Source organism: Rhamphochromis longiceps, linkage group LG3 (genome assembly GCF_057381845.1).
Source record: "Rhamphochromis longiceps isolate RC_006_pf linkage group LG3, R_longiceps_female_GT1.1, whole genome shotgun sequence".
Classification (NCBI taxonomy): Eukaryota; Metazoa; Chordata; class Actinopteri; order Cichliformes; family Cichlidae; genus Rhamphochromis; species Rhamphochromis longiceps.
The window spans coordinates 26,822,995-26,840,707 of record NC_140559.1 but is presented as its reverse complement, the minus strand read 5'-3'; the positions used below and the strand labels follow the sequence as shown (position 1 = coordinate 26,840,707).

General features: G+C 40.6%; 1 protein-coding gene across 1 annotated transcript; it reads right to left on the bottom strand.

The window, feature by feature from the left end:
* Positions 1-724: 724 nt before the first annotated feature.
* On the bottom strand, positions 725-3,184 carry LOC146673723 (butyrophilin subfamily 1 member A1-like). Its single transcript, XM_085384575.1, has 3 exons — positions 2,806-3,184; positions 1,782-2,068; positions 725-817 (listed from the first exon to the last, which is right to left on the bottom strand). Exons 1-3 carry the CDS (start codon positions 3,182-3,184, stop codon positions 725-727), a joined length of 759 nt encoding a protein of 252 aa, XP_085240701.1.
* Between the last annotated feature and the right edge of the window lie 14,529 nt (positions 3,185-17,713).

Here is a 17,713-nt window from a genome sequence, read left to right as displayed (position 1 = left end):
CTTCCTCTTTCTGCTGTAGTTCTTCAGACTTCTTGTTTTCTGCCAACAGCTGCTCTTTCTCTTTCTCCTCAGCTTCATCCTCAGTTTGCCTCTTTTTCTCTGCATAAGTACAGAGTTAGTTATGTAAAAGTTGTCTGATGAACAATGGTACACACACCTTGATTAAGTTGTTAATCAAGGTGATTTTAGTTGTTAAAAACTTGAGTTAGTACAGATTTGGTGACACCTAGCAGATAGACCAATATGATTACCTTTGATTTTGTTTTGTCTCCATATCCACAGAACAATGACTGTTGTACAAGTACAAATGAGAAAAACTGCCAAAATAATACTGACGCGGAGGGCAGAAGAAGGTGGAACTGCAACACAATCACCTAAAATTAAAAAGACAAGATAATTAAATTCATAATAACTTCCAATAATGCTCAGACATGCATTCAAATTGTAAATAAAACAGATAATCATTTTATGAGACACTTAGAGCCTATACTTTAAAAGAAATACCACAAAGAGAACCTGTTGAAACATGAAGGACCTTCCCTGACAAAGACGGCAGCTGATGGCAGCCGATGTTACTCCAAAACCAGTATGTATCATTATGTACCGACTGGCTGGCTTTCACAGATGTCCAAGCTACCACATACATCACTTTACATTACTTTGGACTGTGTGCTGAAAACAGCAGTACAGTTTCCCACGTCTCTTCAATATATGTTTAATGAGCTCAGATGTTATTTTGATGCAGAAATGAACTGTGTTGACTGAAAATGGTTTTCAGAGTTGTTTCAGACCACAAAAATGATTTTCTCTTCAAAATCTAGACAATTTTTAAGGCACTGCTGCCAGATGGTCTGAAGATCACAGCCAGTCAATGTTTCACAGACTGGAAAACTCGCCCCTCTTCAGTTCAGAAATACTCAGCCTCACTGGGTGGTTTTCTTTAATGCCAAACATCAATTATGAAGTAACTTCATCAACTGTCAGATATTGGATTGGTTTGTGTTACATCCACTGACCTTTTGGCCTCTTCCTGCAAGACAGTTGTTCTCTCCCTCGCTCTCTGTTCCAGGTTCCTACACCTGATTGACACAGCTGAGCAGCATCAAGATCACGTGTGGAGCAGCATAATCCCCCCAGCAGCAAGTGTGTTAGTCTCTTTGTCTTTTGGCTACTGAGTCCTGGGAAACATTAGTGCTGTTTTTGCTTTCTTTGATTTGTGCTTTGGAAGCCAAATTTACGATTTAGTCATGGTATTTAGAAGTTAGTGGAAGTTTGGTAGGGGTTCTCTGCCATTTCTTTTTTATGTGAACCTTGGAGTTTTTGTTTGTTGTTTTGGCCTTGGAGACCCTGGAGATTAATTTGCTTCCTTTTCCACTCCTACTTAATTTAATCATGTAAAGCTGTAAGAATTTTTAAAAACCGCAAAATAGATTTTGACGCACACTTTATTGTTTGTAGTCTGAGCTTATAAACAGCTTGTGCTATTGCCCTTGTATTACACCTCTCATGCCCCATACAGACAAAGTCAGTCTGTAACAGTTTGAATTTATCATTATATCAATTATCCAGTATTGTTCTTTCAGTTTAGGAAAATAGAAATGTTTCTTATATCAAATTTTAAATGAATTTAGATTTGCATTTAATTTCTTTGCAAGTCTTAATAATTATGAAAAACTGACTTTATTTAACTATAACATTTAAATATTACACTTCAGATTTTTTTAATCAGTGAGGTTGTAACATAACACATCTTAAGACTGAATCAAATTTCAGAAGAAAACGTTACCTGAAACATGCATCTGTGTCTCTCTGCTCTGGTTGATATCCCTTTGTTGGACTATACAGTTGACAGTATTTCTGTGTTTCTTCTCCACAGTCACTCTGCTGCTGACAGTATAGAGGTCATCAGGACCTCTGAGGATCTCTGTAGGTCCAGCAGAGTGGCTGTTTCCATCACTGTCCATCCATAACAGCTCAGGCTCTGGATACCAACCTGCAGACTTACACTGTAAAGCGACTGCACTCCTGTTTATGTTGACTTCTGCTACTGTAGGTAAGGAAAGTGAACCTGAGGATGGCAAAGATAAGAAGTGTTAATGCATTCACAGAACAGTGTATTTGATTAATGATATCAGCAGTAAAACACGTCTTAATCAGTGTGGAAAAAACTTTGACTGCTTTTTTCAAAGCTGACCAATACTTCACTTCCTCTAATTGTAACATACTTGGTAACTCAACCACAACGTGAGAACAGCCATGTGATGTTCCAATAATTTACTCCTGCCAATAGTTTACCTCCAGCAGGCTTTTTTTTTTTTACTTCAGCTGTTATTGGAGACGAAAACAAAACATGTTCCAGTGTAGTTGATAAAGGGTAGCGATACTGGGGTGTGATAAAAGAAAAATGAGCAAGGAGTTGGGCCACCAAGCACCATCTGAACTCCACTGACGTAAACTAGAGGCATAAACACCTTCAGTTATTACACCAAATAACACATACTGTCATTTGGTGTTTTGATGATGGTTGTGGAGATCCCTGTCTAACTCAATGGTAAAAAATCTTCCATAGGCGTTCATTTTTGTCTCAGGATAGAAATGTGTAATCACTTAATAAAGGTAATCCCATATAAAACAGCTTTATATGAACAGTGACAGTGACCCTTCCCTGTAAATTCACAATTGGATTCAAACCCTTGCATCCATACAGTCCCAACAGCATAATAAAGGCATTGGATGTCCTAACTACAGGGACAATTATTTGTCATTCATCTGTATCTCACAGTGTAATGAAAAATGTCCACTTACCAACAAGAAGTTCAATGATAGATTCTTTGTGCTCTGAGGGAAAAAAGCATCTATATCTGCCATTATCAGAGTGTTTGACTCTAGTGAGTCTCAGTGAAAGGTCTCCCTGCTTCAGTTTCTCAGTGGACAGTGATGTCCTTCCTTTGTAAGATGGGTTTTGATTAACCAGATGGTCTTGACCCTCAAACCACACATGGACAAATCTGGGATCCAGGTCAGGTCTCCCCCACTCCAGAATCTTAGAAACAGCGTCTGACGCAGAGTCAAGGTGGCATGGTAAGATGACATCCTCACCAACTAATGTGATTATTGTTTGAGATGGTGTTACTGTCTGAGACTGACCTGAAAGGACAGGACAAAGTTTGTATCTCACAGTCATGTTTATCTAATGTTCTTAGATTATCTGCAGCTGAAGCTTGACTGCTCAGTTTCATTTATATTTTTATACACCTAACAAATTGTAAAATATATTATAAAATATACACAGACCTCCAAGAAGGATATATTTTGTGTAAAGTATTTACTTTAGCTGATTACGTTTGTGTAGATGTTACCTGTCCTTATATCTGTCAGAAGGAGTAGGATCACAGTGTGGTGAAAAAACAAAGCGCATGCTTGACGTTTCAAAGTGAGTTGACCACATTGGGAATTTATCCTGGAGTTCTGGAAAAAGAATATAAAGCCACCAAATTTTAATTACTTAAAAGTATATCATGATTTTAAGACAGCAAAAAGCATAAACAAGTAAAAATATCAGCTGAGATCACCAATAACAGGTGAACAAAAAATACTGATCATCTTGTAAAATTTAGCCAATGACATGAAACAAAATACCAATTTGAATACTGATGTAGACTGTGCACTAAAAAAAATGCTTTTATTGCAAAGCTAATTATTTTGTTTTCCTTTTTTTTCTGCCACAGACCTTCCTTTGGCAATCTGTGTTTTTGATCAACAAAAACAAATATACCTTAAACTGGATTATAAAGGGTAAATTAGTCAATCAAAAAACAAAACAAAACAAAAGACAACTTACCAATACTGCCATTTTGTGTTAGTTATACGCTTGATCACAAAGTCCAGCACAGTCAACACCAAAAATAAAGGTAGCCTAAGACAAGGAAGAAGAAAAGTGTTTCGATTCTGACATTAAACTACTTCCTGTTCAAGAAAAGAAAGCTGTACTGGTTGGCCGCTATTTTTATGATGGCTAACAGAAGAAAAACTTAAAATATAGCATTCTCTATATAATGAAAACTTAGCTAACAAATAGAGTTAACACAGTTTATAAAACAAGAAAACCAGTTTGCAATTTATCAAATTAGAACTACAATAAAGAACCACCATTAAAACTAAAACAAAACTGTATTTAAGTAACATCACACACTTACCGGTTGTTTCTCTGAGTGAGTTTGCACCTGCGTTCAACACGCTACAGGATCTTCGGCTGTGCTGAACGTGAATAAGGCAAGTGTGTACTTTGACCGCCTGCGTACCATTTAGTGGAAGGATCTGCTCCAACTATCATAAAATGACAGGCTATCATGTATACCGTAATTGTCGGGCTATAAGCCGCTACTTTTTGCACAAGCTTTGAACCCTGCGGCTTTTAGTCAGGTGCGGCTTTTCTATGGATTGTCCATGATTTTTGTGATATCGTAAGACGATTTGTTTTGTTTGTTCCGCTGTTGTACGGCACTACGTTGCCTGGCGGAAGGATCGGGGTTCAAGAGTGGTATGTTAGTCACATGTCCGTCCGCCAGGCAACGTAGTGCCGTACGAAGTAGCGCGAAAAACAAACTTCAAAGTAGCGCTACGCGTTCAGCGGGAGGCGTGGATGACGAGCGGCGATAAACTTGCGAAAAGCAAGTTATGCCCAACTCCACCGGTGGATTCTGACAGCGTGGAAAAGTGCGAAAACATCCACGATCACCAACGGATTTTGAAGGGCTGGACTGCTGCATGATGGAGAGGAGGACACCGCCACGGCCCTTCTGAGGGTGTTCGACTCTGACACTGACAACGAGGATTTCTTTGGTTTTGAAAGTGACAACGAAGGAGAGAAGCGGAGAGTGGATGACGAAGCCATCCTGAGCCTGTTCGTTTCCGACATTGGAGAAGAGGACTTTGGTGGTTTTAGAGCGCAGGAAGAAGAGAAAGATGGTGAATGACTGACTTTTCTTCTTGTTAAAGCCGTGTCACTGCACCTGAGCCTAAAAGGTAGTCCGAATCTATTGTTCTGGTGTGCTGTAGGTTACTGTTATGTACTACATGTGCAAATATGTACCCATAACTTGTTTTTCAAAATATTAATAAAAGGGGTGTCTCCAAACAGCCATCTCTTTCCTGACAATTCCCTTTGTGCATATTCTCTTACATATGATAAGTCAACATTGAAACACCTGCGGCTTTTAGTCAGGTGCGGCTAATGTATGTACAAAACAGGATTTTCCCCTGATTTTAGCTTGTGCGGCTAATATTCAGGTGCGCTTTGTAGTCCGGGAAATACGGTAATTGTATTTGACAACGGTTGTTCAGCAACACATTTACACAGACATGAATATTAACTAATAATTAAATAACGAGTAATACATAAATGCATGGTAAATGATGAAGAAACACTCACTGCGTGATGTCTATAATCAGCTGTATTAAGAGTCATTTGATCCAGACCTAACTATATGCTTTAGCAAAAAGAAACATTTAAAGCCTACTCTTTATAGTGTCTGTCTCCCTAATCTAAACTGGAACCTCACATGTCTGAATTTATTTTTTGATTTTGTATTAAAAGAACTGACTTAAAATGAGACAAAAAAGTTAGAGTTAAAGTCATATTTTTTACTGTAACAACCACAAACATGTTTAATGAATCATTTTCATAACTTGAAATGCAAAAATAAATTGTGCATTTTAAAAATATATGCACATGTTTTGCAAAACACAAAGTTACATGCAGCTAGTAAGCTAAAAATGCAGCCTATGTGTTTTTTCTATAACCATCTCAAACTATTTACAGAACAATCAGGTGTTCTGCATCAAATAATATGCCACACAAATTATTTGTGCCATTCCAAAAAAAATTGTGTCCACCATTAGAAAGAGGAGCACATCACAAGCTGATACGTGCACCTGCTGGCCTGACGACAGGTGTATCACTCCTCCTCTTTTCCACCTGATAACAGCGTTTACACTGCAGTCTGTCTTTGGTGGCTTATTGGTAGCAACTGTTACAATTAGCAGTGGCCTCATTGTTCTGACACACAAAACAAAACTACTGACTACACTACACACTAACAACACAAAACAGTAACTACACACTCTACACACTACACACTCCCAAATCTCTCACATCTCAAAGGAGATCAAAGGAGACAAGGCAGTATCAAGGTTATGGGAGAGGGAGAGAAAATATAGGACAAACTGAGTTTGAAATGGCAAAGCTTGTAGACAGAGTCTAAAACCTATACTTTATTACATTCAACACGCTAAACTTTGAGGATTAAATTAATTGTTCTGTTTGGTTAGTGAATACTAACCAACTAACTCACAGGCATGTGATTATATGTGATGACATAGGGTGAGGTCAGTGGATTGTCAGTGTTTTTCTTTTGGGTACAGGTGTCTCAGAAATTATGCTCATGTATGAGGATGTCCTTATATAGACACAGTAGTAGTGGGAAAATCTCAGGATTGCAGAAGCTAATCCCAAACTCTAGAGAAAGTATGTAAACACATAATTAGATACCATAGTTATCAAATAGTGAGCCGTCTGAGGTCTGTCATCATATGTGCTATTTTTTTTTATGGTGTAGGACTGGTGTATCAAACTGTCAATCAAATCCACACCACTGCTATGATTAATAACTGAGATATAGTTTGATGTCTGAACTGCCATCTTAAAGTGGTCGTGTGATTTGGATGTGCATGCGAGTCCATTTGAATCCAGAGATTTTAAGTAAAATCTTTTAGGTGCTTAAGTTTTACATAGGTCTTGGTATATGATATGCTACTAATATTGTTACTGAGTTTTTAATAACCCGAACCCTGTAGCTCAGGTGGCAGAGCAGGTCAGCCACCAATCAGAAGGTCCGTTGTTCGATCCCAGCCTGCCTCCTGGCTGCATGCCAAATATCCTTGGGCAAGATACTAACCCCGTGTTTGCCTACTGGTGGTGGTCAGAGGGCCCGGTGGCACCAGTGTCCGGCAGCCTCTCCTCTGTCAGTGCACCCCAGGGTGGCTGTGGCTACAATGTAGCTTGCCATCACCAGTGTGAATGTATGTGTGTGTGTGTGTGTGTGTGTGTGTGTGTGTGTGTGTGTGTGTGTGTGAATGGGTGGATGACTGAACGTGTAAAGCACGTTGGGGTCATTAGGGACTCAGTAAAGCGCTATACAAATGCCATTTAATACGATTAGCCCTTGATGATTAGTTTAAATATCCTCAAAGATCTCTTAAATACAATCTGAATATAAGAGGATACAAAGAAAAAAAAATGTAATAATACAGAGATAATCGCAATGCCCTTATGTGAGAAAGAAATATTAAATAATCTGTTTTTATAGTCATGCAATGTGTGAGTAGCTGCTTTACTTACACAATGTGTACATGCTATATGTTGTACTATATATTTAGGATCAGTACCCTCTATCAGTGCCCCCCCCCCAAGAAGTGAATAAGAATGATTAAAAGAAAAGTAATAAACTAAAATAAAAGACACAAAGACAAAAAACATCTAACAAAGAGTAAACCAGTAAGGCTGTCAGACATCACATCAAACTGCCAGGGATAATATTTAATCTGTAAATGATATAAAACAAGTATACAGCAGCAAAAGCATTCTCCTTGCAGTTTAACTCTCTCTTTATCAGGATTAACCTTTAATCATAATAAAACTGGGTAAATGAACATAGCAGAGATAACATTTATTTGTTTACAACTTATTCAATAAAACTTCAGATACTTGTAAAATCACCTTATGCACTTTTTACTTTCACTCTTGATTTAAAAAAATATTTTGGTTAGGTTTCAGTAACCACAGTGGTTTGGTCTCAAACATGTCCATTTTGCTACAGTAATCCTTCTCATTGACAAAATAAAAGTTAGGAATGATCACATGAAACAAAGAAATTCTTTGAGTTACAGTTTGACAAAAGTGGTACTAATTGAGTCTCTGGTAATTAAACCAGGCTGTGTTCAGTTTAGACCAGGGATAGGCAACCTTTCTGATGGCGAGTACCATATAAAATTTCCCCAGAGGTCAGTGTGCCATATGATTGCATTAGCAATAAATTTAATAATGCTCTATATGAACAGTTACACAATATATAGAACCACTTTATAGAATTATATTTGTTCGCAGATGTTGGCAGCTATCAGCGAATAGTTATCAGCTATTTTGAAACAAAAAAATACTTTTTATCCATAACAGCAAATGAACTGTACAACAGAAAATACAAATGCTATTTATGGTCTCCTCACAAGAATGATAAGAAAGATAAACTGAGCCAATATGGCATGTCTGTTAATATAGAGACACACATGTTAATGCGATCTCTGGTCTCCCACTCAGAGACACAGGTCTCCGAGTGTCCAGCATTCAGACGGCTACCTGAGGACTCATGTGAGAAAAAATCTGCTCACACAGATATGTAGAGCCAAATACTTTCAATAAGGCCTCTGCAATGTTCTGAAGACAGTTAAACTTGTCAGGTAGTGATGTCCAGCAGGTGAAAATGCAAGCTGCAAGAACATGCACATCTATTGATTCCAGCTGCTTTGATGTTGCATTAACTGGCATTAACTCAGCCAGTTAATGTGAGACAAATCCAGCTGCTCATTAAAGATTTCTGGTTTGATCAGAAAATCAAACATTGGTCCATACACCTGAAAGTCCCAAAAATCCATTGTGTCTCGAGTCTACAGATGTGTCCGTGTATTTCCGTGGTGCTGAAGCTGTGCTGAGCCGTCAGCTCCTGAAGCTTTTGAAGTGTCGGAATGTGGAGAGCTAAAAATGTCCCTCTCACCAGTAGGCCAAGTTATTTTTAGCCAATTACAAGTTGAATCTGGTAGTTGGGGTTGTTAGCTAAGATACAGTCATTAAGAAGAGGCTATGCGAGCTGATTTGCAATGTGGACCGCTGGTGCGGCCATTTATTTTTTGATGCACCTTCTCAGATTAATTCACTGCGTGTTGTGCCCAGGGCTGGACTGGGACAGTGGTGACATTAAGAGGACTTGATTCTACAGAGAGCACAAAATCACCTTTTAAGTGAAAGGATAAGACAGGTCCATTTCACCATAGATGCCCTCCAGATCAAGATCAGCCAGACCCTGCAGGAACTGGAAATCCTTCTACCCTCTCCAGTCTTAGAAGAGGTTTACAAGTTTGTGGACAAGGCTCAGCGGGCCCAACACTCTAAAGGAAAAGAAAGACAATGCAAAAACACACACTCCTCATCCTGAACCTACACAACCCAGAGAAGAAAATACACCTGAAGTCAGTCAGGAGAAATGGGTTAAGAACTTTTCAGACAGGATTCTCAGTGAACCTGAAAAGAGAATATTAGCCAAAGGACTCAATTTTGCCATTTCTCCACAACAGTTGCCCATAGTGGACCTCATCACAGCCACAGAATCTGCCATACGGATTAATAAATTATCACAGACAGAAGCAGAGCAAATCAGGATGAAAGTCTCAGCCACGCTCTCCAGTGCCAAAGTCCCTCCATCCAACCTCACAATACAGGAAAAGAAGGCCGTCGCTTCCCTGAGCAAAGACCACAACATCACTGTTTTACCAGCTGATAAGGGAAGATGCACCGTGGTCCTAAACACTACAGATTACCATACAAAGATCACTACTCTTCTCAGTGACAACAATACCTACGAAGCCTTAAAGCGAGACCCCACAAGCAGCTACAAAAAGAAAGTTATAGCTTGCCTTCAAGACTTTGAAAAAGACAAAATTATTGACCGCCTCACATATCACCGCCTTTACCCAGGGGATGCCATACCCTGCATCTACGGACTTCCTAAAATCCACAAGGAAGCTGTCCCACTCAGACCCATAGTCAGTAGCATAAACTCAGCCACTTATAACATTGTAAAACACCTTGCTACCATCCTTGCTCCTCTCGTGGGGAACACCCCACACCACATCAAGAACTCCACCGACTTCACCGACAAGGTCCAGAAACTTACCCTGGATCCAGATGAAACCATGGTGTCCTTTGATGTAGTCTCTCTCTTCACCTGCATACCCACCACGGAGGCCGTGGAGACTGTCAGATAACGATTACAAGAAGACAGCTCCTTGGAGGACAGGACCAACTTCACACCCAATCAGATTTGCACCCTGTTAGACCTCTGCCTCACCACTACATATTTCAAATACAACGAAGGCTTTTACAGACAAAAACATGGCTGTGCCATGGGCTCCCCCGTGTCACCTATTGTAGCCAACCTTTACATGGAGGAAGTGGAAAGAAAGGCTCTTGGCTCTTTCAAAGGAAGAGTACCCAGCCACTGGTACAGATATGTGGACGACACCTGGGTCAAAATCAAGACACAAGAAGTGGAATCCTTCACTGCGCACATTAACGCTGTGGATAAAAACATCAAGTTCACCAGGGAAGACACAAAGGACAACTGTTTGCCTTTCCTGGACTGCGCTGTGCACATTGAAGAGAACGGAAACCTCAACATCGAAGTTTACCGGAAGCCCACACATACGGACCAGTACCTCCTCTTTGACTCCCATCACCCTCTGGAACACAAACTTGGAGTAATTAGGACCCTACACCACTGGGCAGAACATGTTCCCTCTAAGCCCGAAGGAAAAAAGAAGGAACACACACATGTAAAGGAAGCACTCAAAATGTGCGGCTATCCTAAATGGGCATTCTTAAAGTCAGCAAAGAGGCACAGAAAAGAAGACCAGACACCAGCGAGGGAGGATAAGAAGGACAGACGCAACAACATTGTCATCCCCTATGTAGCCGGTGTATCAGAAAAACTCAGGAGAGTTTTCTCCAAGCATGACATCCCGGTGCATTTCAGACCCAGCAACACGCTCAGACAAAAACTGGTTCACCCGAAAGATAAAACGCCAAAACACAGACTTAACAATGTGGTGTATGCTGTACAGTGCAGCGAGGAATGCCCAGACCTCTACATTGGAGAGACCAAACAGCCACTTCACAAGCGCATGGCACAACACAGAAGAGCCACCTCCACAGGACAAGACTCAGCAGTTCATCTGCATCTTAAGGATAAAGGACACTCTTTCGAGGATGCCAATGTTCACATCTTGGACAGAGAGGACAGATGGTTTGAAAGAGGAGTGAAAGAAGCCATCTATGTCCACTGTGAGCGACCATCTTTGAACAGAGGCGGGGGTTTACGACACCAACTCTCTGCCATCTATAATCCAGTTTTGAGATCCCTTCCCAGACGCCTTAACGCCCACTCACATCCTGGGCCATCTGACCTCAGGAATTCGCATGATAAGGTGGGGCCAGGTTTCACAATGAACTCACCCGAAACTCTGGCTGATTGGGACCCACACCCAGTTTCACACCTTGGCTCAGGCGATTAGAGGATCATCAGGGGTCCTTTTGTCCCTCTGTGGGGGGTCACTCCCACTAGGTTTATATCTGGGACTCTCCACCATTTGACCTTAGAACTGAAGAAGCTTCTCGGATGAGAGGTGAAACGTCTTCAAGTAACTTAAAGAAGTCCAGACGCCTTTCTTTGCAAGCTCCTTTGACTACGATGACCTGGATGACTGAGAACCTTCACAGACTTATTTGCAAGTTATTTTGTGTTGTTCACTATCAGAAGCGCAGAACATGTGAAATATGTTATGTAGATTGATAATTTCATTTTTCATTAATTAGGGCTAGATTTTATCATTCAGTTGCACCCAATAAAGTCAATCAAGATTTTGACTTAATCCTAGTCACCCCTAGTCCTATCCTTTTCAAGTGAGACTATTATGTATCTCACATCTATTGCATTTATTTTTTAAGATGTGCTGAGGGTAAAAAAGTGAACCGACAATGTTATATCTCTCTTCATACATGAGTGTTACTTATACCAGAATAGACATGCTGTCATTTGTAGATGCACTCACTGTGGTGAACTACTTATATTACAGTTTTAGTACAGATAATTTTGAGATGGGTGAGAAACAGTTTGACAGGAAATTTATTTTGCATTAAAAGGAAATTGAAAGGACATAACCACAAAAACCATATTACCCATGTTTGAGTAAGATGTTTCGTTTTGTATTGCTCAAGTTTTGTATTTGTGTGTTTAGTAATAATAGCTTATCTGCCTTCTTACTGCTTTAGTATTTAACTGTATGTGGCTGATACATATAGTTTGTCATGTTCTTCTCTTATTTGTCAGTTTGTAAACAGACAATAGAATCAGATCCAGACAAAACAACATATGCTACTGTTGCAAATCAGAGGAAAGATAGAGGTAATTTTCTCTTTACTGACTACATCAACAGGCCATGTAGGTATCAACGCAATTTTTGACATTGCCTTTTTGTTTATCTTGCAGGTCATTGACAGCAAAAAAAGACATCTGAATACAGAAAAATGAGACATGAGTCTGAAGCTTTTTGACATATTTTATTGTGTTTTGGATGCATTACAATGTCCTGGTTAAACTATTTCTTTTGGCTGCAGTGCTACTGATTGTAAATCTAAGTCGTATTATTACTTCAGACTTGCCAGATAAAATGTATTGTTGTTAATTAAAAAAGTAGAAATAAATCATTAAATATAGGTTTAAATAAATTTTCTCAAATATATAAAAGTAGATTTGCAACCTAAAAACTTTAATTTTTAAATAACAAATTTTCTTTTAATAGATACTTATTGAGAGCATTTCAGACTCACAATTGTCTTCATATGTGAGCTTTAGTTCAACACCATCAGGGCCTCTTTTTAAAGGCAGTGGGTTATTATAGTCTACCTATAGTCTTCCTTCCTGACGGACAGGAAGCAGCATGTGAGGCTGGGAAAGAATGTCTCGGACTCCCGGACCATCAGCACCGGCTCCCCTCAGGGCTGTGTTCTTTCTCCTCTGCTCTTCTCCCTGTACACCAACTGCTGCACCTCCACCCACCAGTCTGTCAAGCTAATCAAGTTTGCAGATGACACCACCGTTATTGGGCTCATCTCGGACGGGGATGAGTCTGCCTACAGGAGGGAGGTTGAACGTCTGGTGTCCTGGTGCAGCCACAACAACCTGGTGCTGAATGCCCAGAAGACAGTGGAGATTATTGTGGACTTCAGGAAGCACACAGCCCCACTCCCCCCCATCATCCTGACTGACACCCCCATCACCTCTGTGGACTCATTCCGCTTCCTGGGTACCACCATCACCCAGGACCTGAAGTGGGAGCCCACCATCACCTCCGTCATTAAGAAAGCCCAGCAGAGGATGTACTTCCTGAGGCAGCTGAAGAAATTCAACCTGCCAACACGGACGATGATGCAGTTCTACACTGCAATCATCGAGTCCATCCTCACCTCCTCCATCACCGTGTGGTACGCTGGAGCCACTATCAGGGACAAACAGAGACTGCAGCGTGTTGTGCGCTCTGCTGAGAAGGTGATTGGCTGCAGACTCCCATCTTTGCAGGACCTGTACACCTCCAGGACATTGCGGCGTGCAGCTCGGATCTCAGCTGACCCTTCTCACCCTGGACACAGTCTGTTTGACCTGCTCCCCTCAGGCAGGAGGCTCCGGTCCATTCGCACCAGAACCTCTCGCCATAAGAACAGTTTCTTCCCTTCTGCTGTTGGACACGTGAACAATAACCATATGACTGTTCCCGCCACTAACACATGACCCTACGCTGTGTTCACTGCATCATTCCATGTTTGGCACTGATCACCACCTGCACTCATGTATATATCTTTCAACGTAGCACTCTTAATTCTTATTCTCATGTATATATCTCATGTATAGCTCATGCACATATCTTTCTACGTAGCACTTTTAATTCTTATCCCTACTTTTATTTTTTCATGTCTATTTAAGTGCTATTTATGACACTATGTTTGCACTGAAGCACCGCAGCAATTTCCTAATGTTGTAAACCTGCTCAACATTTGGCAATAAACCCCTTTCTGATTTCTGAATCTCTGATTTCTGATTTCTAACACAGGGGTCGGCAACCTGCAGCTCTGGAGCCGCATGCGGCTCTTTAGTCCTTATACTGCGGCTCCGCGTGGTTTGGGAAAATAAATTAGAAGTATTTAGCTGAAGTGTATTTTATTTATGTTAGTTCTTTTTTAACTTGTAGTTCTAAATTGGAAGATTATTGTGATAGTGAAATATAAAAATAAAATTATATTCTATTATTTCTTCATTGCTTTAGTTCAGGTTGGTGTCTTTCCTTTTGTTATATTTCTTCAAGAGTTCAAAATGTGTTAATTACATAAATAAAATGTAATTTTCTCTGTAGCACTTCATGGGTTTCCTAAGCAACACACCTTAGTTGTTCACACAAAGCATAAAGGTAAAAAACAATATATACAGTGTTATCTTCATTTTAGATGTCAAAAAGTATTTGCGGCTCCCAGTGTTTTCTTTTGCGTGGAAACCAGGTCCAAATGGCTCTTTGGGTGTTAAAGGTTGCTGACCCCTGGTCTAACAGGTTATACCAAAATGTGCTATTGCTGTTGTGGCTATTGACCTGAAGCAAAGATGCAGTGCGGCAGATACATTATACTGCCAAAAGTTTCAGATGGCAAGGCAAGGTAAATTTATTAAACTTATAAACAAATAAAAAGCATGATTTAAAATTGATTAAAACAAGCAAACAAACTAACTAACTAAACACACACATTTCACACCTGTTCGCGCGATCTGAACCCTTATCGTAAGGGGAGCTACCAGTCCTTCTGTGGACGAGCTACTTTCTATTTTAAATTCCCTGAATTTAAAATACTCTCTAGACCCAGTCTAGACCCAGCTGGGGAGCTACCCAGAGCTCTAAACCCACTTGGGGTGGCTGTAGCTCAGGTGGCAGAGCAGGTCAGCCACTAATCAGAACGTCGGTGGTTCGATCCCAGGCTGCACCCTGGCTGCATGCCAAATATCATTGGGCAAGATACTAACCCCGTGTTTGCCTACTGGTGGTGGTCAGAGGGCCCGGTGGCGCCAGTGTCCGGCAGCCTCGCCTCTGTCAGTGCGCCCCAGGCCAGCTGTGGCTACAATGTAGCTTGCTATCGCCAGTGTGTGAATGTATGGGTGAATGACTGAATGTAGTGTAAAGCGCTTTGGGGTCCTATGGACTAGAAAAGCGCTATACAAATGCAGGCCATTTACCATTTACTTAACAAACAAACAAAACAGTATATAAAATCAGAACAGTAGATAAAATCAGTAGTTAATGTAAGATGAACCCAAGTGTTCCAATCACTTTCACTGCCACAGGTTTATAAAATCAATCACTTAGGCATGCAGACTGCTCCTACAAACTTTTGAGAAAGAATGGGTGCTTATACCATAGTGGAAGAGATTGGGAACAACTCAGCCATGAAGTGGTAGGCCACACAAAATCACAGAGTGGGGTCAGCAGATGCTGAGGTGTATAGTGTACCAGAAGTTGTCAACTTTCTGCAGTGTCAGTCACTACAGAACTTTTCAGATCAAATAAAGAACAATGCATAGAGAGCTTCATGGAATCGGTTTCCATGGCCAAGCAGCTGCAGCCAAGCCTTACATCAGCAATTACAATGCAAACCATTGGATGCAGTGGTGTAAAGCAGACCACCACTGGACTTTAGAGTAGTGGAGACATGTTCAGGCCAGGAGAACGTTACTTGTCTGACTGCATTGTCCCAAGTTTGGTGTAGGAGGGAAATTTTGGTGTGGGGCTGTTTTTCAGGAGTTGGGCTCAGCTCCTAAGTTCCAGTGAAAGGAACTCTTAATGCTTCAGCAAACAAATATACTTTTTGACACTTTCAAGCTCCCAAATTTGTGGGAACAGTTTGGGAATGGCCCCTTCCTGTTCCAACATAACTGCACACCAGAGCACAAAGGAAGGATCTCAAAGATGGGAAATTCTGATGTAAAAGAACTGACTGGCTTGTAGAGTCTTGACCTCAACCCGAAAGAACACCTTGGGGTTTGAATTAGGGTGCAGACTGCAAACCAGATCTTTTTGTCCATCAGTGTCAGACCCCACAAATGTGTGTGTTGTAAGAAGAGTCAAAACATTTCCATAAACACACTCCTAAACCTCTAGAAAGCCTTCCCTGAAGAGCGGAGATAGCTGCATAGAATGGGTCAACAGTATTAGACACTTTGGATTAAGAAAAGGATGTCACTCAAGTTCATGTGTGTGAAAGCAGATGAGTGCATTCTTTTGGCAATTTTTTACACATATGACCTGCTATATGGTCCATTAAATGTTCATTTTTACACAAATTATACACAAGTTATAAGCAGTTGTGATATGAAATCCATTTATGATAGAACAAATGTGATCTTCAAAAATAAACATGTAGCATTCAGATCATGTTGACAAATAAATATTTGCAGAGCAGAATTATGTGTGCTTATTCATTTACACATGATTTCAAAAGTGAAAACATAAAATAATCAAATAATAATCACCTAAACCTATGACTCGTTATACCACCCTTGCAGTATTTCCTTCTGGAGAGGAATCTTGACCCATTTTTCTTTGCAGAATTGCCAAATTTCTGTCATTTTTCATTATTTTGGACATGAACACCCTTTTTAAGATCTCTCGGTAGTTCCACTTTTTCTCCTTTTAAGGATGATGGCTATATCATTGTTGCTGAGTCTCAAAGCTTTAGATGTGGCTTTGTAACCCTTTCAAGATTGTTAGATCTCAATGACTATGTTTCTCATGTGTTTCTTGTAGTGTGGTGTTGCTTTTTGAGAATTCTCGCTCTACTTCACTTTATCAGTCATGTTCTATTTCACTGATTTCTTAATTCCTCAGCAATCACGCCTAGATGTGTCTAGTGAAAGTGAAGGGTTTTCTTTTGTTTTTTTGTGGTTACGTGTACATATACCAGTTTGGAGTTTTCCAGACAAGCAGTTTGTTGGAATAGATGAGCAAAATGCCGAAACTGCTTTAATTGGTGTGGTGACACTTGTTGGTTATCAGTTAATCAAGTGCAAGAGCTGCAACTACAACAACTATGATTTGGTTATCAAATAGGTTAAAAATACTTGCCAATAATAATAATAATAATAATAATAATTTCAAATGCAATACACACCATCCTGTATTAGAAACCAGTAACTAAAACGCCAATTGATGGCAAAGTACCTCAGGAGGAAGAGCAGGTCATCAATCATCAAGTCGGGGGGCATGCCACATGTCCTTAGGCAAGATACCAAGATACCCCAGAAGCTTGGAAGTGTCTAAATGTTAGATGGAAAACACTTAGGTGCTTCTATGAAAGGTTGAATAAGGCATTCTGTATAAAGAGCTTTGGGTGTTCTGGGAGAGTCAAAAATTGCTTTTTGACTCTTTGAGTTCCCCACGCAGGCGTAGATGAAAGCTCAGCCTTCTGGTATGATGGGTGTCGTATCGGTTTAGGGCGACGCCGGCCTGATCCCGAGGATATGTGAGGGTTTGTTCAGTCGGATCTCGGAGGCCACTCGATGGGTCGAAGCGTTGTTTCACACAGAAGTCAGGTGAGAGACCGGTTCCAGCACCTGAGGGTCCAAAATGCTGGAAAGACTGCTTTCACGTTTGTGCTTGTGCCCTCAGCTACCTGAAGATCTACAACGAGAGGGTCAGAGACCTGCTGAGGAGGAAGTCCACTCAGACCTACAACCTGAGAGTCAGGGAGCACCCGAAAGGCGGGCCTTACGTAGCTGATGGAGGCCGGAAACAT

Bases quoted from the DNA above. Each gene is read 5' to 3' on its own strand.
- LOC146673723 (XM_085384575.1), bottom strand. From the start codon at position 3,184: ATGACTGTGAGATACAAACTTTGTCCTGTCCTTTCAGGTCAGTCTCAG. The intron at 2,069-2,805 runs GTAAGTGGACAT...TGCCATCCTCAG, and splicing joins TATCATTGAACTTCTTGTTG to GTTCACTTTCCTTACCTACA. The intron at 818-1,781 runs GTTTTCTTCTGA...AAAATTGTCTAG, and splicing joins AGATGCATGTTTCAGGTAAC to ATTTTGAAGAGAAAATCATT.